The sequence below is a fragment of the Alexandromys fortis genome, unplaced genomic scaffold (assembly GCF_014885135.2).
Source record: "Alexandromys fortis isolate MF-2015 unplaced genomic scaffold, M_Fortis_MF-2015_v1.1 scaffold_51, whole genome shotgun sequence".
Taxonomy (NCBI): domain Eukaryota; kingdom Metazoa; phylum Chordata; class Mammalia; order Rodentia; family Cricetidae; genus Alexandromys; species Alexandromys fortis.
In genome coordinates, this window is record NW_026067925.1 from 10,630,882 (window position 1) to 10,658,505 (window position 27,624).

General features: G+C 44.1%; 1 protein-coding gene across 7 annotated transcripts; it reads left to right on the forward strand.

Moving 5' to 3' along the window:
• The first annotated feature begins 257 nt into the window (after positions 1-257).
• On the forward strand, positions 258-24,126 carry Taf1a (TATA-box binding protein associated factor, RNA polymerase I subunit A). 7 transcript variants are annotated; one of them, XM_050142864.1, is made up of 12 exons: positions 262-693; positions 2,050-2,229; positions 4,716-4,885; positions 6,735-6,848; positions 8,558-8,756; positions 9,915-10,045; positions 11,351-11,509; positions 13,869-13,935; positions 14,507-14,630; positions 18,882-19,036; positions 21,179-21,300; positions 23,487-24,126. In XM_050142864.1, exons 2-11 carry the CDS (start codon positions 2,106-2,108, stop codon positions 21,295-21,297), a joined length of 1,362 nt encoding a protein of 453 aa, XP_049998821.1. In that variant the 5' UTR covers positions 262-693; positions 2,050-2,105; the 3' UTR covers positions 21,298-21,300; positions 23,487-24,126. The 7 variants fall into 7 exon arrangements, with proteins under 7 accessions (XP_049998825.1, XP_049998821.1, XP_049998820.1 ...); XM_050142863.1 differs by lacking the exon at positions 23,487-24,126 and adding an exon at positions 21,867-22,229; XM_050142865.1 differs by lacking the exon at positions 23,487-24,126 and having other exon boundaries at positions 262-556; positions 21,179-22,232.
• The last annotated feature ends 3,498 nt before the right edge of the window (positions 24,127-27,624 follow it).

Consider the following 27,624-nt stretch of genomic DNA (forward strand, 5'->3'; position numbering starts at 1 on the left):
AAAGCAGCAATCAGAATCGGCTACGTGCCCCCTCCTCACACTCGACTTCGCGACGGAAACCTCGGTTTTGCCAGCTGGCACAGACCAAGATGTAAATCCGGGCCAAACCATCGGGAACGCGGAAACTAACATCCACATCCGGGTCAGGCTCTGAAGCCTCAGCAGAGCTGGAGAGGCTCTGCCGTACCCCCCCCCCCCCGCCGCGGCCACGTAAGGGGGAGGGGCGGGGCTACTCATGCGCACTCCCCGAACGCCGGCAGGGCTGGTTCTGCGCAAGCTCACGGGAAGCGCTCGCTAACTCGGCTTCCGGAGAGGGTTTTCTCTGGCAGTCGGTGGCGTGGGGACCCGCAAACTCTGGAGCCCGGCCGTAGCCGCGCGCGGGGTCTGTGCGCCCTTAGCGCGCAGTGGACTTGGAGGAGGCCTGTGAGCGTCCGCTTCTCCCTCCTGCTATTTCCTGCTGACTTTCTGTAATCTTGGGTTCTGGGAACGTGAGTTACTGGGACTGTGAAGTTTTGGTTACCGTGGCAACCGCCACGACGGTTGATTTCACATTCAGGTGTTACTTCAAGCTTTTGCGCCGAACGGCTGAATTTGATTTTTGAAAGCTTAATCTGGATGGAAGGCAGAGCAACAGAATTTGAGGCAGCTCTTGGGAGATGGCCCAGCAGGTCGTAGCGATTACCGTTAAGCCAGGTGAGGTCGGTCCGTCGTGCAAGGACCCCTGTAAATTATCCACTGACCTCCACACGGGCACGGTGGCCTACCCCGCGCAATAAACAACTTAAATAAAGAAATTGTGTGGCACACGCCTTTAATCCTAGCATTTGGGAGGCAGAGGCAGGCGGATCTCTGAGTTCAAGGCCAGCCTGGCCTACAAGAGCTAGTTCTAGGACAGGTTCCAAAGCTACAGAGAAACCCTGCCTCAAAAAAGAAAAGAAAAGAAAGAAAGAAATCGCAGAAAACAAACAAAAAGCGAAGGCATTGCATTAATTCTGGACAAATCTGAAGGTGTCCGGAACTAGGGTAGTGCTGTAGGATTGCAGAAAGGAGGGAAATTTGGTGGGATTGTAAATCGTAGTTCCTTCATCGTAAAGCTTCAGTATTCCATAGGTCGACAGAACAGGGGTGTTAGCATCTTGACAGTTCTCTTCAAGCGCAATGGCCTCTGGCTGCGTTTGTAGAACCATTTATTTGCCATGGCCCCTGCCCACCTCCTGGTCGTTTTTATTACACCAGCCGGTCTGTGCTCTGCATTTCTTAGACTCTTGTTTTCTTTTGGTCAAGTTGCAAAACTTGGTCCTACCGTTTTCATTCCTAACGTGGAAGAAAATAAGGTTGCTTCCGTGATTAAATTAGATAATTTTAGGCCAAGTATGTAGTGAAGTCCCGGTGTAAATACCGGCTACTGCTATTATTGTACTTGTTATGTTGTGTTGTTAGGTATTGTTCAATTTCTCTCTGTAGCTTTAGGTTTTTACTTTGTACTTAAGGATTGTCTAATGTTTGTGTGTGCTTGAGACATAGTTTAACAGTATCCTTTATCTTTTTATGGATTAAAAAAATTATGTGTATTAGTGTTTGCATGTATATGCACTATGTATACTCCTGTTGAGGTCATTGGGTGCCCTGGGTTTGAGAAGACCACGAGCTCTTACATGAGTACTGGGAACTGAGCCCAGGTCCTCTGTTGTTCCCAGTCTTCTCTTTTTGAAAAGTGGAAGTTTAGTTTGGGCTGTTGCTGACTTAACCAGATTCAACTTTTACTTTAAAAGAACTGTGAGAGGGGCTGGAGAGATGGCTCAGTGGTTAAGAGCATTGCCTGCTCCTCCAAAGGTCCTGAGTTCAATTCCCAGCAACCACATGGTGGCTCACAACCATCTATAATGAGATCTGGTGCCCTCTTCTAGCATACAAACATACATGGAAAGAATGTTGTATACATAATAAATAAATAAATCTTTAAAAAAAAAAGAACTGTGAGATACAATGGGTTCTGCTGCAGGTGATATTTATTAGAAGAAAAGATGGCTATTCTTCTGTTCCATTCAGTTGCCTGAGGATTAACATGTACTGATGCTAACTGATACTCTCGATTTGGAATAAATATGAGCGAATTCCGTGACGAATTGACAAGGCTTGCGGCGGCAGAGCATGACAAGAGAGAAGCTTCTGTGTTATCTAATCCTGGAATGCATTTCCCATGGCTTCAGGAGCGCTTAGAAACTGTCGGTAAGTGGACCAACATCGAAGCCTTTCACTTTTCATTCCAGGAAGTGCTGAGATTGCACCCAGATACAAAATGAATAACCGAGCTAGTTCGTTCTTCCTCCCTCCCCTCTTATTTTATTTTATCTGTTGTTATTGTTAAGACAGGGTCTTGCTGCTTATCCCCGACTGACCTGGAACACACTTAATGTAGCTCAGGCTGGTTTTGAACTCATGGTTGTTCCCTTGCCTTAGCCTCCAAGTGCTGGGATTACAGGTGTGAACCCTGATGCTTGATTATCTTACTAAGATTAGATGGAATGTTTTCCTTTTCATGCTTACAGCTATAGACAAAAAGGAGATGATAAATCAGTCTTTAAAATTTTTTTTTGCATTTAAGCTAATACATAGTCTATATTATGATAGCTATATATTTATTTTTAGATTTTTAGTTCTCTTTACCGAGCACTTATATCTTTGGCATTGGCAGAATATTGGTCTCTCATTGAGGAACACATACACAGGAATGTTTAGGTGACCAAAGGCTGTTTGAACAGATATTTTGCCAGTTTTGTGGGCTAGGTGCCTGAGATTGTTGTGGTCTAAGCAGCTTGTGTAGTTCTTATTAGATGCAGTGTCTGCTTCAGAGGGCTGGCCCAGACTTGGTAGGCCCCATTTCTAATTAGCTTCCAGATAACTGCAGTACTGCTAGCTTCAGGACCACGTGAGTGTTAAGGCTGAGGATCCTGGGTGTTCGCAACATGCACTAAGTGGTCTGGGAAGTACCCACCTACCTGGTCCATGCTGTAGGCTTCTTCCCCCTCCAGCCCTCCTCTAGATAGGGTCTTGCTGATCAGCCTGATTAGCCCCGAACTGGCTATGCAGACCAGGTTGGCCTCAAACTTGCTGCGATCCTTCTGTCTTTGTCCTGTGATTGATGGCGTGACGGGCGTGTACCACCATGCCCTGCTGGCTGAGTGTCTGTGGTCATTATCTTTTTAACTTAAATATCCCCTATGAAATATGTTCTGTGTACTGTCTTGCAGTACTTATTAAACTGTCTTGACGGTTTTATGGTGTTGTATAAATTGTTTTCTAAGTTCAATAGTTGCAAGTGAAAAATTTTCAGTACATGATGGATTTTTAAAATGGAATTATTTTACGTTAAAGTGGAATCTAAATCATAAAAATGTAATATCCTGTTACCAATTTTTAAATGATAAATAAAAAAGCTAGTAGGTGGGAGTTTTAGAATATTGATTTTTCTTTGCAGAAAGTATATATCACTGATATATATGTGTGTGTGTGTGTGTGTCTCATATTTTGCAAGCATTAGAGTTTCTTTTGAGTTGAGACATTGTAACTATTGGTTGTAGATAATTGATCAAAATAACATAAAAGCTTTGTTGAGATTGTTGGGACTTAACTATTAGAGTAAATTTATTTATTCATTCATTCACTCATTCACTTTGGTTTTTCAAGACTGGGTTTCTCTGTAGCTTTGGAGCCTGTCCTGGAACTAGCTCTTGTAGACTAGGCTGGCCTCAAACTCACAGAGATCCGCCTGCCTCTGCCTCCTGAGTATTGGAATTAAAGGCATGTGCCACCACTGCCTGGCTTAGAGTAAGTTTTAATTTGTATTTTATCTCAACAAAATAGATAAGGTTATCACGTTTTCCTCAATTGCTTTGTAAATCCAATGGTATTTATTATGTATTTATCCCCCTTTCCGTGCATGAATACTTGATTTTTGAGTCTTGCTATAGCCCAGGCAGACCCCAGACTCAGTTTTTTAGCCACGATGGCATTACAGGTATGTGCCACACAGCTTTGACTGTTGTGTATTTTTATTTTCCTATGGAGGGAACATTTAACATCAGTTCTGTTTCAGTTTCTGTAAGTCAGTTTGGAGGGACGGTGAGTCACATGAGGAAGTGAATGGTGGTAAAGTTTAAGCAGTGTATCTGAGGTTACATGATGATCTCTTAAAAGTTGCTAGTGTCAAGGTGGTGGTGGTGGCACACGCCTTTAATCCCAGTGCTTGTGAGGCAGAGGCAGGCGGATCTCTGAGTTTCTTTGACAGCCTGGTCTACAGAGCGAGTTCCAGGACAGGCTCCAAATCTACAGAGAAACCCTATCTCAAAAAACAAAAAGAAAAACAAAAAACAAAACAAACAAACAAACAAAAAAAAACAAAAAACCAAAAAAGTTACTAGTGTCAAAGCAGGGTACAGTGGCACATGTCTTTAATCCTGCGTTGAGTTTCCAGGTGAGCTAGTTTCAGACTGAATGGAGAGCAGTGGCTCCTTGCGTGAGATCTGCCCAGGATTACGTGTCAGCATTCCGTCATGGGTCAGGGGACCATTAAAACTGATGCTGTGTGATGTCAGGGTTTAAGTCAGTGGGCTGGACCCTAGGGTAGCTGGGTCAGTAGTACTTGCTGTCCTTGTTAAAGCTTGTGTTGACTGAGTTTTGAATAGCTGAGCTGGAGTTGGCTGTCTTTGTTACAGTGACCGGAGGGAAGAAGAAGAGGGATTTTACTCAGACAACAAGTGCTTGTTTACGCTTCATCCAAGAAGCCCTGCTGAAGCACCAGTGGCAGCAAGCTGCAGACTATATGCACAGCTACTTACAGACCCTGGAAGACTCGAACACCTTCAAGAGACAGGCCGCCCCCGAGGTAGACACAGTGGGAGTCTGCAGGCAGCACAGTGGCTGCTGGGAGTTGCGCTTCTAGCTCTCCCCACAGTAGATCCTTGTCTCCCCTGCCCCGCTTCCTGGGTGCTGGCGTGACAGGCGTGCCCCCACCACGCCTGATTGTGTCTTTCCTTTGTCAGTGTCCCGCTGCAAGGAATGCCACACTGCATGCATCCGTCCATCAGTGTTTTCTCTCAGCATTCATGTATGTGCTTTTGCATGGTGCTTGCTGTGATTTCTCTTCGGTGTATACTGAAGAGTGGAATTGTAGATTATATGATAACACTATTCTTAATCTCTTAAGGTTTTACCAAACTCCATACCAAAGTGACTTTTCCATTTTATATTTCTACCAGCAATATTTAAAGTTTTAATTTTTTCACATCCTTATTGGTCATTCCTTCATTTATCCACTTAATTACTTATTGAGAAAGTCTTGATCTGGATACCATGCTGGCTTAGACTCAGGTTTACAGCAGTCCTTTGTCTAAACCTCTTGAGGCTGGTAGGCACAAGTGACCATACCTGCTTTTTTTTTAATTGATTTTTATTGAGCTCTACATTTTTCGCCTGTCTTTTTTTTTTTTTTTTTTTTTTTGGTACCTTGAGTTGTGAGTTAGAATTTGCTCGTGCTATGATTTGCATTTCCCTATTGACTAACAATGTAGATGGGGCTTCTCCAAACCCTGGTTGAGAGCACTGATGGTTTTCCATTTTCTGGCGCACCAGCAATGGTCCTCTAATTGCTGTGGACTTCTTAGGAAGTCACCCTCTTCCTGGTCTGCCTGTCTGACCCCATCTCTTTAACTAGGGTTTTCTTCTCTAGCCTCATCACCCTTAACCTTTAATGGAGCAGGTCTTTCTTCAGCTCTTGCCTCCTCTAGGCCTTCACTCTCATGCCCAGCACTCCTGATGTCCTGCTGTATAAAAAGCCAGGTGTGGAGGTGCACACCTGTAACCCCAGCAGGGGGAGGCAGAGGCAACTTTTTCTTGTTTTTAAGACACCTGATTTTATTAATCTACTTTAGGTTGAAAGGGAATAGGTATTTGCTCCCCAAGAAAAACAGAGCTCAAATTCTGTCACCAAAATATGGCGTGAGAACATATATTTCATTAAAATTTGTCTTTTCTGACAGATGTTCTTAGATTGACATCCTTAGAGTGTAGCACATATACACAGTGTGGATGAAGGTTCAGGGGGTGCGGACATGCCTACTGTCTGCACTTGGAGGGTTGGAGGTGAGATTTCAGGGGAAAGAGTACTAAGTTAATAATGGCACTGTTATTCTTACCTGGTGTAGTGGTTTGAATGAGAATGCCCCCATAGGCTCTGGCACTTGAATACTGGTTCCTACTGGTGGTGCTGTTTGGGGGTGGGGTTAGGAGGTACAGTCTTGCTGGAAGAAGTAAGTCTGTCACCAGAGGTAGCTTTCAGAATTTAAGACCACACTGTTTCTAGTTTGCTCTCTGCTTCAGGCTTGCTGTTCAAGATGTGAGCTTGCTCCTGCCGCCATGCCTTAGTACTGCCGTCATAGACTAACCCTGTGAAATGTGAGCCTAAGTACACCCTTCCTTCAGTTGCTGTGGTCGTGTGTTTGATGACAGCAGCAGACATGCCACCAGTACACCAGCATTTTGAGATGTAGTGATTATCACCTAGTAAGAGTGCTGCTTTACTAGGTGGGGTGTAGGAAAGTCCAGCAGTGGTGGTTCCATGGAGAGGGAAAGTTACTTTTACATGTTGTAATCAGGAAAAAAAATCCAAAATTTTATAGGAAGAAACTGGATGAGATAAGGATTTATTATTATACTCTTAATTTCTGCTTTGATAGATCATTTGGAAGCTTGGAAGTGAAATTCTATTTTATCATCCTAAAAGCAATGTGGAGACTTTTAATAACTTTGCTGACCGGATGAAAAATATTGGCGTCTTGAACTATTTAAAGGTGAGAACATAGACTTGTAAATTTGTATTTTCAGTGTGTGTTTGTTTTAATTGCCTGTATCAGTGTTGAGTGAGAAAATCATGGAAAATAGATGAGCCCTGTGGGTAAAGGAGCTGGGAGAGCACTCCTGTGCAACGACCTGGTTTCCAGCTACCTTCCATGTGATCTGATTGGAGCCCTGTTGTCTGTCTCTGGCTGTCAAGCTCAGGCCTTCAGAGATAAGACTGGACCTCACTGTGGACACAGCCAGTTCTCAGCTATTTGCTGAACTTGAGCCGAGCTGGCATTTTGAGAAAAAGGCAAACTGAACAAAAGTAGGAACTTGAACATGTTCAAATGCTGCAACTTTCCTGCTGTGTGGTTACCTTTTCTCCGAAGTCCTGTCTTTAATAATAGTTTTTTTTTGCAACAGGGACTGAGATCACACCACAGTATTATAGCCCCTAACTAAAAGCATCATTCTTTAGTAATTTTCTAAATAATTTGTTAATTTTTTCAAGACTATAAAGTTGTATTAGGACTCGGCCACAAGTTGAGTAAATGTGACAGAAACCACACAGCTCGCAAAGCATAAATGTGCATTCCTGGCTCTCTCGGTTTTGTTTTTACTTGCTCAATTTTCTGATTGTGTGTGTGTGTGTGTGTGCGTGTGTAAGTCTGGAGGTCTGATGTTGACACTAGGAGCCTTTTTGAATTTCCTCCACCTCAACCTATTGAAGCAGGGTTTCTTGCTGACCCAGAGCTCCCTGGTTCTGCCCAGCTAATCTATCTAGCAAGTTTGCTCTGGGATTCCGTATCTACCTCTTGTGCACTGGGGTGATAGGCAGGCCGCTATGTCCTCCCAGCTTGACCTGTGGGTTCTGGGGATCCAGACTCTGGTCCTCGTGCATTCTCAGCAGAGTTTATCCCCTGAATCACCTTCCTAGCCCCTTTGTTTGTTGGCTTGTGTTTTTCTTTTCCTTTTTTTTGAGACAGTGCCTTGCTGTGTAGCCCAGGCTGGTCTCCAGCTCACAGTCCTACCTCAGCCTGTCTGCGTGGTGCTGGGATTATTGATGAGTGCCACCACGCCCAGCTCTATGGCTATTTTTGCTTTTGTTTCCGGGATACCGTTTCCCTCCTAAACTAAATCCATTCTTGAGCACTCGTTGGCAGGATGTTTTCTGTGAGCATATTTGACATGTATGAAGTTGTTAGGATGTTGTCGACTGTAGGTCAAGTAGACATAAGATTATGTCATTTAATCTTGAACAGCCTCTTCTGAAGGGTTACTGAAGACAGGTAAAGGAAGCGTCGAGTGACTGACAGTTCAGGCTTCGATGCCCAGTTTCCTCACTGTGTTGCACTGTCTACTGTTACTCTCAGTTACGTAGTGTTAGTTGTTTCTCATGTCTGTCTAAATGTGGATGACAGGGTATGGACTGTACCGCTGTCTGAGCTTTCACCTTTTTCCTTTTCCTTTCTTTTCTTTTTTCTGAGGCAGGGTTTCTCTGTGTAGACCAGGCTGTCCTCAAACTCGCAGAGATCCACCTGCCTATGTCTCCCAGATGCTAGAATTAAAGGCATGTGCCACCACCACCCAGTTGAGTTTTCCCTTTAATGTGGGGTCCTACTGTATAGTTTTCGTAGGACTAGGCCAGCATGTATTATATCTCCTGAGTTTTTGACTAAGAGTTCTGACTGCAGCAACTGAGTCTTTCTTACTGGTGCAGATCTCCCTACAACACGCGTTGTATCTTTTACATCATGGAATGCTGGAGGATGCAAACAGAAACCTCACTGATGCAGAAGCATGGCGGTACGGTGAAAAGTCGTCCTCTCAGGAAGTGCTGATCAACCTTGTTCAGGCCTACAAAGGGCTTTTACAGTACTACACGTGGTCCAGGAAGAAGATGGAGCTGTCAGAGCTGGGTGAGTCGGCACAGCCAGCTTTCTTGTGGTGACGGACAGCCGCACAGCAGGCTCACAGACCTCTGAGTTAGTCCAGATGGATGGAAGAAACCTTGCTCTTGGAGGCTGAGGCTGTCTTGAGTTTGAGGTCAGGGTGGGTTATGTCACAGTGTTCTGTCTCAAAAATTCAGGCAAGCAAATGACAATCTTTTTTTTTTTTTTTTTTTTTTGAGACAGGGTCTCTATGTAGCCTTGACTGTCCGGAATTTACCAGGTGCTGGGATTTAAGGTGTGCACCACTGTGCTCCATCATATAATCAATTTTTGTGTATCAGTTTTATATCCTGCAATCTTAATGAATTGTTAATGCTTATAAATTTTTCAAAATTAAATTTTATGTGTATTATCTGCATGTGTGCCTGCACCACATACATTTCTTCTGGTGACTGCAGAGGCCAGGAGAGGGCATCAGATCCCCTGGGACTAGGTTTATAAATGGTTGCGAGCAACAAGTGAGTGCTAGGAATGAAACCCTGGTTCTGTAAGAGCAGTTAGTGCTGTTACCACTGAGCCGGCTCCACCCACCTAGCTCTCAGGTTTTTAGTACAGTTTTCTTGAGACTTTCTGTGTGCCAGGATCGTGTTACCTGAAAGGAGATAAGTTTTGTCCTTGTCAGTCTAGGCATCATTGCGTTTACTGCTTCATTGCCCTGATGGAAGCCTGGCATCGCAGCAGAGAGAGACACGAGAGAGGATGCTTTGCCTTTCCTCAGATTTCGGCAACTCTGTTAGCTGTTTAATTACATTTTTAAAAAATTAAAAAAATCGAGATTGAGTGAGTCCTGTTCCTAGATTGGTGACTGTTTTCATCACCAACTACTGAACATTGTCGTGTCTTTTTCTGCCTCTGCAGAGATGACGGTGCAGTGATTTGGTTTAGAGGGAGGATCTTCATTCCTTGCGCTAGTCGATAGTCAGCTCTTAGCTGACCTTGGGTATGGTGGATAGTTGCTTTTTAGAGGTGGCTAGACTGTTTGCCAATGCCCTGCTGGGGAGCTAGGCATCCCATAAGAGGTACCAGTTCTCTTTGCACTTGGTAGAGTTAACAAGCGTCCACCCAGACTTGAGCTTTGCTTATGGCTTCTCTGAATGAATGAGCGAATTTCTTACGTTTGAGCAGATGAGAATGATTATGCTTACACTGCAAAAACTCAACACATGCTCAGCCAGAGTAGCAAGACGTCTGCAAGTATTTCTGCGCTGCTCAAAACTCCCGGGGTTTGGGACCCTTTTGTGAAGAGTTACGTGGAGGTAAGTAAATCACTTGTCGTAGGCCAGGGTGGTGGTGCTGAGGGAGGGGTGTTGCCAGTGTGAGGCCCGCTCTAGGCATATATGAATACTAATATGCTATGTAAGGTAGTCTCGTTTAGTTTTACCCCTGGCTGACTTTTTAATGGTTTGAATATGAAATGCCCCATAAAGACTAATGTACTTGAATGCTTGGTGGTCACCAGCTTTGTGAGATCGGAACTTTGTGTGGTGGGGCCTGGCTGGAGGAAGTGGACACTAGGAGCATCCTGCTTCCGTCCTGTTCCTAGTAGTGTCATGTGATAGTTCTTGCTGCACGCTTTCATAGAGTAAGCCTTCAGTCATATCTTGTGGATTCTAGCCCTCTGAACTCTACATCCAAATAAATCTTTCCTCCTCCTCCTCCTTCTGACCTCCCCCCCCCCCCCCCCCCCAAAAAAAAAAAGAAAAAAGAAAAACAGGGTTTCTCTGTGTGGGCCTGGCTGTCCTGGAACTCTGTGTAGATAAGTCTGGTGTTAAACTCAGATCCGCCCACCTCAGCCTTTGAGTGCTGGGATTAAAGGCATGTGCCACCACCACGCTGGCTAATCCTTTTTTTTCTTAGTTGTTTCTGTGAAATTTTTGGTGGCATTGATGAGAAAAGTAGATACACCTGTCATGGCCAGATACCTGTGTGCAGTAGTGATGTAACTGTGATTGGCAAGCCTGCATTTTTATTGTTGAACATACTGTAAAAACAGGATAATTCTAAAGATTTGTAGAAGGGAGGTGGAAAAACACTAAACCAAAGTCACAGCGTGGGGCCAAGGAACACAACGGCTTTTAGAAAGCTTATAAAGCTACCCCAGTGTCTCAGACTCCTTGCAGCAGAAGAACCGAGGGCTTGGGTGCTGCTTGGTACTAAGGAGACTGTTTTCCTGCCAAAGATAATCTAGTTCCTCTGTGAATCGCTTCAAAGGTAGGAGCCGTGGTTAGCACGGACTCCTTCAGCCTGAAGTTAGGGCGCTGAGGTAGCCGACTTACACCTGGGCATTAGTGGTCTCTACTTTGGGGACTTGGATTTCTTGTAAGAACAGTTACTACACTGTTACACTAGTAACAAATTTAAGGTAAGAATGAGACCTCATGTAGACCTTTGATCCTGTTTGTAGAAGTTGTAGGGAGCTAGAAAAGCAGAATTAGTGTCGCTGTTGTCACGTGTGATTTCTTTTTTATTGTTGTGGCTATTGTTCTTAGCAGTAACTTTGTATCTTATTTTTGTGGAGTTATTTTACAGAATTAATGTAAGACATACTTTATTTTATACAGATGCTAGAATTCTATGGTGACCAAGATGGAGCCCGAGAAATACTCACCAATTATGCGTATGATGAAAAGTTCCCCTCAAACCCCAATGCCCACATCTACTTATATGAATTTCTGAAGAGAGAGAAGGCACCAAGAGCGAAACTGATAAGTGTTCTTAAGGTATAGACATTTTCCCGGTGTTTGACTAGAAAGCCATTCCTTATATTGTGGCAGCCATAGAAAATGACACCAGGCTGGGGATGTAGCTCAGTGGTAGAGCACTGGACTAGCATATGCAAGACCCTGGGTTTGATGCACAGCACCATAAGACACAACAACAAAGTGTAAACAGTAATGTATGAATAGTGTTCTGTGGTCAGTAGAGAACGCTGCTCCCTGTGTGTGCTTTAGGCCAGTGTGTGTGGTTGAAGTCCAGGAAGAGGAGAAATGGCCCAAAACAAGCAGAACTTGAGAGCTTCCCAACTCATGTGGTGGTTACGTGAATGTGTTCAGCTTCCCAAGAACATGTTGACGGCACATAGTACTTGTTTGCCATAGCAGTATATGTATTTCAATAAAAAAATTTGAGAGTTGAGACATTCATAGATAAATAATAGAAAAATGTTACTGTAGGAACCAAGTTTTAATAACTTCTGTTATTGCTGCGGCAATATTTATTTCTGACACTGCTTCATTGACCTCTTATAAAACTATTAAGAGAAACTGACAAAATTTGTTGTTTTGTTGGAAACAAAGCCAAAGTATCCCAGGAAACAGAATGGATTGCATCCCAAATGCAGTTTCCCCTCCCTCCTCTCCTCCCAGTCCCTCCCCACCCACATCCACTCTTCCTCCAAATCCACTCCTTTCTCTTCCAAAAAGGGCAGGCATGAATCCACTTCTTATTTATTTTGTCTGTGTACATGTGGAGGTCAGACGACATCTTGTCCCCCTCTGGTCCCCAGGGTTTACACTTGGGTTGCCAGGCTTGGCAGCAAGCACCTTTGCTCAAATTCATTTTTAATATATGCTTTGAAATGTGAGATAATGTTACTTCAGATCCTGTTCCATAGTCATAAAATAGTTCTTTGTATTCTTAAGAAATAAAGTCTTTGTTTCTCTTTACTGTTTATAAAAAAACTGTTTAGAACAATCACATGCTTTTTAGCATGGTTTGTTTGAGTTTATTCTTTAAAATTACTCGCTCTGTCCTTTTGAGTTTTTGTTTTATGTAAATCTTCTGTGATATTTTCTGACCAATATGGTATTTTCTATGTGAGTTCTTTGATTTTGTTTTCTTGAGACTTGGGTGTCATGTAGTTAGAGACTGGCTTCAGACTTGTTCTGCAGCCTGTCTGGATTTGAGGTCCTGATCTCCTGCTCTATCTCCTGAGTGCTGCGTTACAAGCCCTCGGCTACCATGCCTGGCTTTGTAATTTCTTCTATTCTTTTCAGAAAACAACATCATTTAAGTTATTAGTATGGCAAGCAGAATTGATATGTATAAGATAGAAATAAAAGCCTGTCTACTCAGTCTGTTTCTTCCTGTGAACCTTGTCATTTTGTTAGCAGGAATTTTGAGAGGGTGAGGGAGGGAGACCACAGATGAATGAGAGAGAGGGAGAGAACACGTGCCGGAGGTCAGCCTCAGGCCTCCTTTCTCAAGAGCAAGCTATGCTGTTTTGTTGTTGTTGTTGTTGCCTTTGTGTAACCCTGGATGGCCTGGAGCTCCCTGTGTAGACCAGGCTGGCCTTAAACTAACAGAGATTCACCGTCCTCTACTTCCTGAGTGCTAGAATTAAAGGCATTCTCCACCACACATGGCTAATCTTGTTTCATAAAGGTATTCTCCCTGAAGCCCATCTAATAGTCTAGGTTGGCTGGTCAGCAAGCCCCAGGACCCACCCGTTTCTGCTTCTCCAGTGCTGAGGCTCCAGATGTGCCAGGGTTCTAGGGATCAGAATAAGGTCCCGTGCTTACTAGACAAACAATTCTGTGACTAAGCAGTGTCCCCAGACCAGGTGTGTATTGCATGGTTGTTTGGCATGTCTGTGTATCCCATGCATGCGGTGTTTCTGGAGGTCAGAAAAGAGTGTTGGATCCTCCTGTGACTGGAGTTAGAGATGGCTGTGAGCTGCCATGTGCTCTTATCCACAGAGCCATCTCTAGCCCCTCCACCTTTTTAGATACAGGGTTTCTCACTCAACCTAAAGCTCACCCACAGGCTAGGTTGCCAGGATGGTGAACTCCCAGGATCCTCCTGTTTCTCCCCAGTGCTGGGATTACAGGTGTTTGCTACTACCCCTGGTCTTGTCTGTGGTGCTGGGGATTTGAATTCAAGTCCTCATGCTTGCCAAGTGAGCACTCCATCCAGAAAATACCTTCTTACGTTCAGATTGAAACTGGATTAAAAAAAAAAAAAAGTCCTTTGTTCATTTGCTGAGAGCATATTAGCCAGTAAGAATTTTACACGAAAGAAAGCTAGAATTTGAGAAATGTCTGTATACTGTGTAAATTACAAGACTATTTTCTCTTTCAGATTTTACATGGGATTGTGCCATCCCATCCACTGATGTTAGAATTCCATACAATGCTTAGGAAATCAGGTAAAACTGTGTTTTATCTTCATTTGTGTGTACAGACTAGATGAGGGCCAGCCGTCTGTGATCCAAGGGCCACTTCCACTCCTCACCTGTTTTCACAAGCTGCAATCGCTGGCTCTCCATGCCTCCTGGGCTGCTGTAGAACCTGTCTCTGCAGTGGAGAGTTCACATCCCCAGCTCACAGCTTAAAATGCTTGGTGTCCGGGGAAGTAGGAGGACCTTTTGTTAACCCCTTGAGTGCTGCAGTGCAGTACAGTAAAGAACATCTGTCTTAGAAGGAAGTCAGCTTGTTTAAGCCAATTGTTACAAAGTCTGTAGGTCCCAACCTGTAGATACTAAACATGCCAAATAGGGTAGGAGGTATTTAGAGGGGTGTAACCTGAGAAGAGGCTCACATCTTATGTCCTACGTCCTTAACCTTCATCTCATCACTGCACAGTGAGCATGATGAATTGTTTAAACACCTAACCAGCCAGAAGGCTGGCAGTTCATAATGCATAACATGATGTAGCTTCTTGGCTCTGAGCACTTCTCCAGTACCTTCTGTAAGCTTGGGCTCTTGTGACCATTGCAGAGACAGAAGAACACCGGAAGCTGGGCTTGGGCGTATTATTTGAATTCCTTGATTTTGCTGGATGCACCAAGAACATAACTGCCTGGAAATACTTGGCAACGTATCTGAAGCAGACATTAATGAAGTAAGTCTTCAACATAAGTAATTGTAGCACAAATAATATAAACCCAGATACTGGGTTCAAGCTGAAGATCAGAAAAACAAAACAGCCAACCACTAGAGAAACCTTTTACCTCTAGCAAGTCTTCAGACCAAATCCTTAGACTCCACACTCCACTGAGTTTCTGTCTCTTCTCCTTTATATTCCTCTCTCTGCCCAGCCATATCGCTCCTATCTCCACCTCCCTAGTGCTGGGGTTAAAGGCTTGTGATCCCAAGTGCTGGGATCATCTTTGTGTGAGCTCTGTTTCTCTTTTGGACAGACTGAGTCAGGGTGGCCTTGAACTCATGGTGATCAACTGCCTCTGTCTCTGGAGTCATGGGATTAAAGGTGTGTTCCACCACTCCCTGGCCTATATGGCTGACTAGTGTGGCTGCTTTGCCCTCTGGTCTTCAGGTAAACTTTATTTATTAAAACATAAATAATTTACCTCTATAAGTAATAGTCACCACATTTTAGGTGTTGCTTTTAACGTTTGTAACTTAATGGTTTTGCATTTCCTGTATAGGATCTTAGCTCTTTTTTTCTGAGTATCAGAAGCTAGGAAATACAAACGCATAAGCCTAACACACAGAAATTCTATGCATATATTTCATGTTAGCAAAATCAGTGCCACATCTGAAAGCATGTTAGCATGTCTGACGCTGCACCTGCCTTGCATGTTATCAGCACTGCATTCTGGGTAAGAGAAAAGGCACTACCCTGCTCACAGGTATTCTGTTTGTGAGAAGAGAGGCCTCCCAGAGTTAAGCTTCACTTGAACGTTATGCCCATTTTGGGTGGTGAGGAAATCCTATGTTTGAGAATACTCGCCTCGGGCATAGAACTGACTTTACTCTGTACTTGCTACTCTGGTTGGTGGCATGAACCTGGGGCACGGAGCCCAAAAGTGAGGCAGACAAAAGTCTCATGTAGTTAGACTCTGAATAAAGCCAGTTTTATTCAGAGCCTCAGACAGTTTATACTCTGAGGGTTAAGAAGAGTTACCTGAGTAAGGTGTCTGAGCGCGGCGACCGGACACATTTGGAGAAACATTTGTCCGTAGGGGCATGTGACTAGCAACGGCTGAAGTAAACTCACTCTCGTCTGCTATACCCGGGTGGGGCACGGGAACACAGTCCATGTTTTTGAAGAAACTGATGTCACATCTTGTTTTCTTGGAATTTCTCACAAGCACTGAGAACTCCCACACCACTTCATTCTTGGACCAGGTTCCAACAGTGTTTCGGCAATCCTCCGACAATCCTGAAGACAGAAGAAGGCTGAAACTAGGTGGATTTTACAGAGAAGTCTTAAGACTTTTATTTATTTACTTATTTATTTTCTTAAAAAGCTCTGGTAGCAGAGAAGTCAAAGGTGAAGGCACCAGCAGATTTGTTCTGGTGAAGCTGGGGTGTAGTCGGCGTAATAACCAGGCTAGCTTAATATGAAACAGCAAATTTTAATAAAAAAAATAGCTTACAACACCAGGGATCCAGCGATGAGCAGGAGATACAAAAAAAGAGAGCAGCGGGGCTCACGCTCCCCAGATTTATATGTAAACATTAGCCCGAGGTGACACGCCCTCTAAGGGGCTGAACTATCCCTACATCTCCCCCTTTTGTCTAAATAAGACAGAACTAAACCAAATACAACTATATACAATAATAACAAATAATAATATAACAAACAATATTGAGAACAAAAGTTTTGCTAAACATTCTATCTCAAGGAGTCTAAATAAGGTAGAGAGTAACTACAATTATATAATCTTCAACTCCATCAAAGATCTGAGAAGGGAATTAATATTACTTAACAAATGAGAGATATCCAAAATGTGTAACAATTGACAGAGACAACAGACTACCTGGGCAATCACCCTAAGTCTCGTTTGCAATGTTGAGTCAACCAACTTTGGCTAAGGCCTAACATAACTGACATACCATTATTAAAGGCAAGGACCTTTCTTAGAACTATCCTACCCTGTCTTGGCAGGATAAGACAATCCTGTTTTATCTACTTACGGATATTCTGTATCTTTGTCAGTAGTTGAGGTATGGGCTTTTCTTAACCCAAAGGCCAGTTCTGCCAAGAAGACAAGCTCCCAGTGGAGTGTCTTTGGTGCTCAACGTTCTCTTGGGGAGTAGAGTGGTGTTGTCAGGAGTAATTGTGTCTCGTTGGCACAGAATTCTAGGTTAGATTAAAGGCCATTTCTACAGCTCTTCGAAGAGGCTGAAGATTATACTATCTATATTAAGTATAATCTCTATGTATCTAAAAGACCTAATTAATTCTCAATACCTATCTAACTTGAAGACTAAGTGATTAAACAACTGTGCAATATATGAAGACAATGATCTTCAACTGTAAACAATATCATTACATATCAAATGTAAACAATGTTCTATAAATAGTATCAGAGGTAGAAAATGTACATTGTAATATGGTAGATGTATCAATACAATATAGACAAAGTTATAAGCATATTCTTATACAAAAATAGAGGTAGGAACAGCATGACTGGGCTCAAGTGAGCGTAGCCTGGCTAGCTCAGTCGGTAGAGCATGAGACTCTTAATCTCAGGGTCATCGGTTCGAGCCCCACGTTGGGCGCCAAAATGTAGTCGGCGTAATAACCAGGCTAGCTTAATATGAAACAGGAAATTTTAATAAAAAATATAGCTTACAACACCAGGGATCCAGCGATGAGCAGGAGATACAAGAAAAGAGAATGGCGGGCTCACGCTCACCAGATTTATATGTAAACATTAGCCCGAGGCGAACACACCCTCTAAGGGGCTGGACTATCCCTACACCGGGGCCCTCTTGCTGTTGCCTCATGTGGCAAAAGACCTGAGTCAGCTGCTGTCTGGACTCTTAAGCACTGGTCCAGTTTGTTGGCACACTCACCATCGGTCGCTTCACATATCCGAAGTATTGTTTAATCCCTACTAGGCCATAGGGTTTCTGAAGGCCAAGAGACATATTCTTCACATGTTGGATCCAGCAGCTCCACCACAGGGGCCGCCACGGGTGTTAATACACGTTTACTCGAGTTGCTGGTGGACACTTAGTTTGCTTGGTTCATCATCAAGGTCATGTTTGTATGTTTTTGTAGTGATAGCATCTGAATTGGCATAGTAATTTTGGTAACATCTAATTTTATCTAAGATTGTACCGTTCCTTTTAGGTGATTATGATAGTAACTGTTGACGTGTGATGCGCTCTGTGCAAGGTGCTTTATGGGGATCTGTGTGCTCTTGGACTAGAAAATAGCCATTTCCACCATCAAAGGGATTGAGGCTCAGAGAGGTGGGCAGCCTGCTCAGGATCATACAGTTGGAGATGGGGAGCTGAGATTTCAGTCCAGGATTTTATCTCAGTGTCCTGCTCGACCACTCTGCTGTAAGGCGTCGGCTGTGAAGTGGAAATGGGATGTGCAGACCAAAAAGAATGAACATGGGCCTACCTCCCTGCCTCTGTCCTGACCATGCTCAGACCAAAAAGAATGAAAGAACATGGGCCTGCCTTCCTGCTTCTGTCCTGACCATGTGCAGACCAAAAAGAATGAACATGGGCCTGCCTTCCTGCTTCTGTCCTGACCATGTGCAGACCAAAAAGAATGAAAGAACATGGGCCTGCCTCCCTGCTTCTGTCCTGACCATGTGCAGACCAAAAAGAATGAACATGGGCCTGCCTTCCTGCTTCTGTCCTGACCATGCTCAGACCAAAAAGAATGAATGATGGAGGAAGGTCATTGGCTAATAAAGAAACTGCCTAGGCCCATTTGATAGGCCAACCCTTAGGTGGGTGGAGTAAACAGAACAGAATGCTGGGAGAAAGAAGCCGAGTGAGGAGTTGCCATGATTCTCCCACTCCAGACAGACGCAGGTTAAGATCTTCCCTGGTAAGCCACCTTGTGGGCTACACAGATTATTAAAAATGGGTTAGATCAATATGTAAGAGCTAGCCAATAAGAGGCTGGAACTAATGGGCCAGGCAGTGTTTAAAAGAATACAGTTTTCGTGTAATTATTTCGGGTATAAAGCTAGCTGGGTGGCAGGAAGCAGCCTGCTGCTCCTATTACAACAAATGAACATGGTCCTGCCTTTCTGCTTCTGTCTTGACCATGCTCAGAAGTCAGCCCGTTCTCCCGTGTTGTTGTAAGAGATGCGCACAGTCAGCTCCGATGACAGCGTTCCCCTTCACTGTTTTCTTTTCTCATGTTTCCTTCCAGAAGCCATCTGGCATGGGTCGAAGAAGAGTGGAAATCTAGGAGAAGCTGGTGGCCAGCCTTTCACTTCAGCTTCTTTTGGGCAAAGAGTGACTGGAAGGCAGATGCTGACTTAGCTTATGAGAAAGCTTTTGTAGCAGGAATCCTTTTAGGAAAAGGTTTGTGGTTTTTTTCTCTGTGATTTTGTGTTTGTTTGGATGTAGCTTATTTATTTATTTTTAATGTTTTATTATTACTATTACTTTGTTTTCGAGACAGGGTTTCTCTGTAGCTTTGGAGCTTGTCCTGGAACTAGCTCTTGTAGACTAGGCTGGCCTCGAACTCACAGAGATCGACCTGCCTCTGCCTCCAGAGTGTTAAGATTAAAGGCATGCACCACAACTGCCCAGCGTAGCTTTCAGCTGGCTCTGAAGCTAGAAAGTGGGCCCTGTTGCTCATCTTGTCCAGTATGATGCCTCAGGGTTATAGATGCTTGAGAAACAACTGGAACAAGAGTGTGAGCCCTGAGCAAGATCGTGATAAGAGCTTATGTGGGATCTTATATACTGTGTGGTTGGCTTCCACACCTTGACTTGAGTTTGGGCCTTAAAATACACTGTGCAGGCTAGACTATTGGGCTAGACTATAAGGTTTGCTTGTGACATCACAAAAAGTACAATGCTCTTGACTGACCTCGATGTCTTCATTAGCATCGTGTTATATTTACTCTCCTGTAAGGAATGAACATCCCCCCGTCCCAGAAAGAATACCACTGGTGAACAGCAAGTCTTTTAAAAAGACGAAACTGATCTTTTATTATGGGATACTTTGTTCAGTAAAATGCGTATCTGCTCTGCACCACTGAAACATGAGCAGTGGATCATTCTAGTAAACTGCCGTGAAGTATGTCTAGAGGTAGGAAAGGAATGCGGCAGTGAGCACCGCAGAGCCCTGTGCTTACAGCTTTCGGAGTTCGCCTTTGTGGCCTGTAGTCCCATGCAGTGAGCTCCTGAGGCTCACGGCCATGTGCAGTGCTGAGAGGGCGTCTCTGGTGGAGTGGAATCGGTGTGTTTCTTAACATTACTAAGATGCGGAAAAGGTTGGGTTTATGAGAAAAGGGGATTCATGAAAACAGAGTTGAAAGATGCCATTTCTAAGAACACTCGTGATGGAACAGAAATGGGCTTGCCTGCAGGGCTTCCTTCCTGAACCCTGAATGCAGTACAGTAAGCCGCTCAGGGCAGCTGCGTCTGAGCTGGGTCTGAAGGCCCTGGGCAGTTTCCAGTCCTCTTGTCATTAGGCCAAGCAGCAACCTTTGGTGGCTTCTGTGTGAAATGCACGTTGTGAGCATGGCTCTTTCCTTATTTGCTAACTGGGTTGTCAATACCAAGTGAACATCCCCTGGAGGGCTCTGAATTCTTAAGTGTTCTGGGAGTGAGAAGCCTGGTTCTGCTTGAGAATGGCACCTTTCTCCTTTGGGGTTGGTTTAGCACTGAGCTGAGTTTGATTCTTGTTCTGGCCACCATCATTACATCCTCCACATTCCATCTTGGTCAGCTTCTGCTTTGTCTTAGAATGGGTGTGACAGCTGCCTTCATCCTATGCTGTGTGAAAGCAAAGCAGGCCCCTTTCTCTTCGGAGGAGCCTTCCTCACAGTTAGCAACCCAGCTGCCTTCCTAAGTAAGCTCTCTTCACGTCTATGCAGCTCTTTAGTGCTAGCACAGGGTGAAATTCTTTCCAGTTTTCTATATAGGTGAAAGCAGAAATCTGGCTGTGTTTAACTTCTGCTATAAAATAGTATATTTATGAATACAAATTTTCATGCCTTCCAGATATCAGGAGGCTGTTGTAGGAGGATCATTTGAACTCAGGAATTATATGAAAACCTGGACAACATGGCTAGATCCTGTCTCAAAAGAAATGCACAAATTATTTTAGTAACACTACAGACACTCTTTAGCCCGCACCACTAGCATCCTGTCCTCAGGGATGGCAGAGAGGTTCTGTAGTTATGGGATATAACCTGGCGTTTTCTTAGGAGAGAGAGAGATGTGTGTCAGCTGAGGATGTAATAAAATCCTTACGTGACTTTAGCCAGAAAGCTGAGAAAGGAATGTTGTTTTTGTTTAAACAGAAAATAGTGTTTGCTTAAGGGAGCGCGTAGCACTCGTGCGCTCGAGTAGCTCCTTTTGCGTTGGTGTGGGACACAATGAGTCGGCTTTCATATCCTTAGTGTTCGGGGGCTGAAGCAAAAGTAAAAAATGTACAAGTGTACTTAATTGAGAAATATTAAAACTTTTTTATTTTGTTTTATTTTCTAGGTTGTAGATATTTTCGGTATATTTTAAAACAAGATCATGAAACCTTGAAGAAGAAAATTAAGCGGATGAAGAAGTCTGTGAAAAAATACAGTATTGTAACTCCAGGTGTTCGCACCTAGATGGTAAGCTGCTTTGCAGCTGTTACCACAGTGTGGTGCTCAGTGGTTATTGAATGTGAGTGGTTGATGTTTTAAGATGGCTTTTCAAGTTATTATAAGCGTGTGCATACACACGTGTACATCCACATGTGTACATGACAGTTGTGTCATGTCCTTCCTCAGGAGCCTTGCTTTAGACAGGTCTCTCACTGAGACCCGGCACTCACCTCTTCGGCTGGTTGACCAGTGTGTCCCAGGGATTCTTCTTAGCTCTGGGATTGTAGTTGTAATTTATTCATTCGTGTGTATGCGTGTGCAGATGACTGGGCATGAGTGTGGTGGAGAATGACTTGCAGGAGTGGGTTCCTCCTTCCTCCATGGAGGTCTCAGGACCGACTGGCAGTGAGAGTGACAGGTGACCTGTCCACTGAGTGGATCTTGTCAGCTCGTGCACAGCTCCCGTGTGGGCGCTATGTTCAATTCGTGTCTTAGTGGACTATTTCCCTGGCCCTTTATTTAATTATTTTTTAAAATAATTTATTTTTATTTTACATGCATTGCTGTTTTGCCTGAATACTTTTCTGTGTGAGGGTGTCCGATTCCCTGGAACTGGAGTTACAGACAGTCGTGAACTGCCACATAGATACTGGGAATTGAACCCGGGTCCTCTAGAAGAGCTGAGCCATCTCTCCAGCCCCCTATTTCTATGTTTTTTATATTTCATTTTATTCTCAGTTATAGTTAAAATAATTTCACTGCCTTTACTGTTTGTAAATGTATATACCTGTATTTTTCTTTTTTGTAACGTTACATGTATATTTTACTTGTATTTTAATAAATAAAGCTTGCCTGAAAATCGGACAGTAAAACAGCCCCACTGATGAGCCTTATTGACCAGGCCGTGGTAACACACACCTTTAATCCCAGTAGCCACACTAGTTTGTCATAGTAATGGGATAGCAGTGGCACACACCTTTAATCCCAGCCCTAGAGAGGAATATAAGATGGGAGAAGAAAGTTCTCAAACAGTCTCATTCTGAGATTCCTGGAGGCAGGTTTGCCATTTTCGGACTAAGGTCAAGATAGAGCCACTGGCTTGGCTGCTTTGCTTTTTGGATCTTTAGGTTAAAACCCCATTTCTGTCTCTGAGTTTTTATTAATTGTGCTTCAGCGGGATGATTCTTACACTTTATTTTAGCCAGAAAACTGAAAAAGGAATGTTTTTGTTTTTCAACAGAAAACAAGTGTTGTTTAGTGGAAGAACATAACTCTAGAATAGTTACATTTGTAGCTGGCCTGCCTGTGGTGTCTGTGATAAATAGATTCGAACTGGCCCATGTTCAGTTTACCCCATGGAGATGGTACTAGAGATGAGGTCTGTTGAGGAGGTGAGCAGGTGGCCAAAGTATCGCTCCAACGGGGGGACTTGGACTCCGGAGGACTGACGTGAGTCAGAATGGTAGAAGAGGCTGAGGGGCACGGTGATCTAGGATGTGCTTTGGGACTCGGGTATTCCTCTCCCTTTTCTCTTGGGAATCTAGCTCTACCAGTAAAATAATGCCCCAGATACAAAGTAAGCCCAATGGGACAACTTGACCAGAGACTAAAGACATGTTCCAGGAACACAGGGTGGGCTCTGTAGCGTATTGTGCTGCTGATAAATGCTTCTTCAGAACGGCCTTGGCTCCTGTGCAGTTATTGTTGAAGTGGCTAGTATTTGGATTCCAGGAAGTTCAGTGTTCAGGTGACAAACGACACATTTCCCCATTGGCCTGTAGCCCTACCTGTCTTAAATCATGTGCAATAAAACTGGGCAAGTTATGCTTTGTCAATACTTTTATCTCAGTAGTATTTTGTACATGGGAGGAGGACTCATCAACAGAGAGCTTCATAATGGACAAATGAAACAAGGGGACATTTCATAGCACCACTTGTAGACCAAGTTGGAGTCAGCACACTAAAGGGACCAGCTTTACTGAGAGGGGTGGGTTGCCTGCACAGTAGTTCTGTGTAAGCAGCACAAGCCGCACACTAGGAATAAATGCCCAGACAGAGCTCCGGGCATAGGCTGAGATTAGCAGGAAGCCACTGCTGGAACCTTAAGGTTTGTGCATCCCAGTGTTTTCTGGGACTGTGAATGGGAGGTAAGTAGCTGTGCTCCTTCGTTTCTATGCAAAGCTTTACATTTTGTTTTGTTTTTGTTTCTTAAGGTCTGCCCGTGAAGACACAGCTGGCCTTGAACTCACAATTCTCTGCTTCAGCTATTATGTGTGTATACTACAACACGGAGTTTTTCTTTCCTAGAATTTTCTTATCACATGTTCAGTTAGAGCACTGTGATTTAGCACCCGTGGAAATTATTTTAGGTCTGCTGAACCTAAAGCCGGCACTATGAATAACGACGCCAGCCAGGTTTTGTTAGGCACTTTGAAACTCCCGTTTCTTCATGCCCCCACATTTCTCTGCTATCCCTTCTAAGAAGCTGAAGTTGGAGCTCAGAGATAAAGTAGGTACTTCACCTCTCCAGGGTTAGGCACCAACCATATTAGAGTGGTTCTGAAGATACCACGTAGACCTACATCTATTGTCTCCCAGCCCCATGTGAAGCACTGAGCTGTGTAGCCAGGGTCAGAAGAGAGATGATTCATAGCCCTGAGGCCATTGACTCAAGCAAACAAGGTCTGTTCTCTCTCCCAAGCTTTTGGGAGACTCCCTCTTTGTGTCCTAGGAGCCATCATACTGTGTCTTCCCAAGCTATCACATTTAATTACTTTTGTAGTGCTTGTCTTACCCATTAGTGTGTTACTGAGGCATACACATCTTTATGTTCCACCACCTAACAATGTCTGGTTTAGTAAACAATGAGTTGAAGTAAATAAAAATGTATGAAAGTTACAGAGGGTGTCCACCCCCTGGAAAATACCTTAGCAAGCTTATGCCAAAAATAGGGCCTTGAGAAACTGTTGGGTTAGTGTCTTACTGTTCTGTTGCTGTGAAGAGACATCGTGACCAAGACAGCTAATAAAAAAAACTTATTTAATTAGGGGTCTCAGAGGGTTAGTTCATAATCATCACGGTAGGGACCATGGTGGCAGACAGGGAGGCATGGCACTAGAGCAGTAGCTGAGTTCTAGTTTTCCTTAGTTATGATAAAAGATAAATTAGATATGAAACTTTAGACTCACAAAGAAATATCGTAACTAATTCCTGCTTGATACCTATTTTGTTATATGTAATTTTACTATGTTAAAGTTAAAACCTTTTTATTTAGACAGAAAAGGGGAGATGATGTGGGATTCCCTTCTGTGTGCTATGAATATATTTTATTGCCATTGATTAATAAAGAAGCTGCTTTGGCCTATGGCAGGACAGAATATTAGTAGGCAGAAGAACTGAAATGAATGTAGGGAGAAGGAAGGTAGAGTCAGGGAGATGCTATTGTAGCTGCTGAAGGAGAAAGACACCAGAACCTTAGCTACAGCCTTGTGGTGATATGCAGATTAGTAGAAATGGGTTAATTTAAGATGTAGGAGCTAGCTAGAAATAACATCTGAGCCATTGGCCAAACAGTGTTGTAATTAATGTAGTTTTTGTGTGGTTACTCGGGTCTGTCTGGGTGGCCAGGAATGCACGTGCAGTCCACCAACAGCTGAGAGCGTGCATAAATGTCCATAAATGTGGCAGAGCCAGAAACCAAGAGAAACTGGGCCTGATGAAATCTCAAACCCCTAAGTACCGTGGAGTCAGACCTGGTGGGCCTTAAATCACAGCACATCTAAAACACTTGATCTAATGGTTCAGTCCCTGTGTTCTGTAGCAGTGGGTGCCATGGGGCCTGGCGTGTGGATTTCCTCTGTAAGGGGTAATATTGGATAGTAACATTTTAAAAAAGAAATGATAGGCTGCTCAATGAGCGTCCCCACAAAAGATGTGGGAAGTGGCTTAGTCTTGAACTTGGAGAACGATGACTCCATGCCAGTTTATTCATGTCTTCCATCGTGACTACTCTGAGTTCACAGATAACCTCCCCCAACAGGACGGCTGTGTTCAATTAGTGTGCCTTCAGTAGCTAGCTGCTGCAGATACAAGTTTTTTGATAAAAAGAACAATTAAAAGTGATTTCTGAGTCTGGTAAATCATGGAACGAGATCTGAGCTGTAATTCAGAATATCGGATTTTATTGCCATTTGACCCCTGGTGGGATTCTTAGGTGCCTTTCCGAACCTCTGGCCCCACAGGCTTGTCTCCGTGTGGTAATGGGGTGTGTGCCTTCCCACCTCCGGGAATTATTTTAGATCGGGAGCTGTGGTGTAAGAGCGTGCTCTGTAGGCTGGCGTGTAGGACATGTGTAGGGGCTGCTCTCCATCATCAGGTACATCTGTTCACCTGAGGCTTCGGGGGAGGGGCGTGGCATGAGAGTGGGCTGCAGGAAGACTGTGGCTCAGGAGATGACCTCATCTGGAGATGTCTACATAATTTAAAGAAGGCCGTTATAGTGGGCCTTAATCCAAACAATAAAAGTACAAGTGGGCACATACACGCACACAGGACAAACAGCATCTGAACGTGAAGGCAGCAGCTGGATTCATTTGCACAGCACTTCTAAGCCGTCGCTACAGAAGATGGCTTGTGAACCACCACAAGCTGGAAGCGATGACTGGGACTGATTCTCAGTCCTCGCCTCGGAAGGAACAAGCCCTGCTCACGCCGTGACCTCATGGCCATCAGAACCGGGAGACAGTAGTCCTCTCGTGAGGCCTTTAAGTTTGAGCACCTTATACAGCAGTCCAGGCCAACTAACAATAATTTACAAATGTGTGTTTCAACTGGGTGCTGCCATGACTTCAGCCCTCAGTCTGGTCCTATCGGATAGGTCCAGACAATTCTCCAACTGAGTCTGCTTCTAATGGTTTGCCGTGACCTAATTTCCGAGTTTCCCTAACACTGTTCTTTTTTTTTTTTTTGCCAGTGCTCTATCAAACCCCCTCTAGCCCCAGATGCTTAGATGTCTACTGTCTCCATTCTTCTCTGTGAGTCCTCCATGGCGCCGTCCTCCCTCAATTAATATAATCTGCCTTCCATTGTTGCACACTGCAACATTTTAAAAAATGCTTTCCCTCACCCTAGGGATTCTATGGCTGTGAAGAGACCCCGTGACCACGGTAACCCTTACAAAGGAAAACATTTCATTGTGGTGGCTCACAGTTCAGAGATTCAGTCCATTATCATCATGGTGGGACATGGCAGTGTGCAGGCAGACATGGTGCTGGAGAGGTAGCTGCTGCATGTTCATCTGCAGGCAACAGAAAGTAGACTGGATACTCGGAGTAGATTCAGCAGAGGAGACTTCAAAGCCCACTTTCCCAGTGACACACTTCCTCCAACAAGGCCACACCTACTCCAAGGCGACGCCTCCTAATAGGGTCACTCCCTTTGGGGACCATTTTCTCTCAAACCACCAATACTCCTCCTTCCTCCTATATAGACCATATTAGCCTCAAGCTGGTGATCCTCCTGCCTCAGCTTCCCAGGTATCTTGTCTTATTAGTGTTCCTTTGCCTGCATAAGGACACCTTGCACACAGTAATACTTCTTTGCTGAGTTAACACTGAGGACCTGTTGAAAAATGACATTGCATTATGTATTTTTTTTTTCTGAAATGTGACATTAATGAGGAGTTTGTGTCAGGGTGCCCAGTGACCTGCTGATCTTTCCTTACTAAGCTCTATAAGAACATTTGCCTCAGACAGGAAAATCTCCATGTGTGTTTGTGGCCAAAGGAGAAAGAGCAAGATGTTAATAAACGATGGATAAATTGTCTCCAGGATGGAAGATGCACACACACTCACCCAGGCTCAGGTGTTTAGGAGGCCCTGGTGGCTGTGACTTCACTGGCCAACGTGAGGTCAAGGGTTCCTGCTCCCATCCAAGGTTTCCATAGCAATGACAAGGACTGACCGACCTCTGAGTAAACAGCCTGTGGAAACGGCACGGTCACCAGTGAATCACACTCCAGCCTATGCTTTCAGAAACAGGTGAAGCATTTGCCTCAGCGATGGTTTGTCTGCCCAGCATGTATGAGAGCCTGGATTTCATCCTCAGCTCTGCCAGTGAGCCAACAGGTGTGGACAAGGTGTGGTGTTGAATGTCACCTTGACTCTCCACTTCTGACTGCCCCTTGGTTTTATGGGTTTTGTTTGTATCTTAAATATTGTGGGGCCTTTAAAATTCAGAGACTTGGCTACACCTAGGCTCATGGTCTTAACATCCTCCTGGCAAAGGCTTTCCTCTGGCCAGTGGGAGAGCCACTTGGGCTGCCCTCTTTAGAAGCACAGCAGGGCTGGCTGG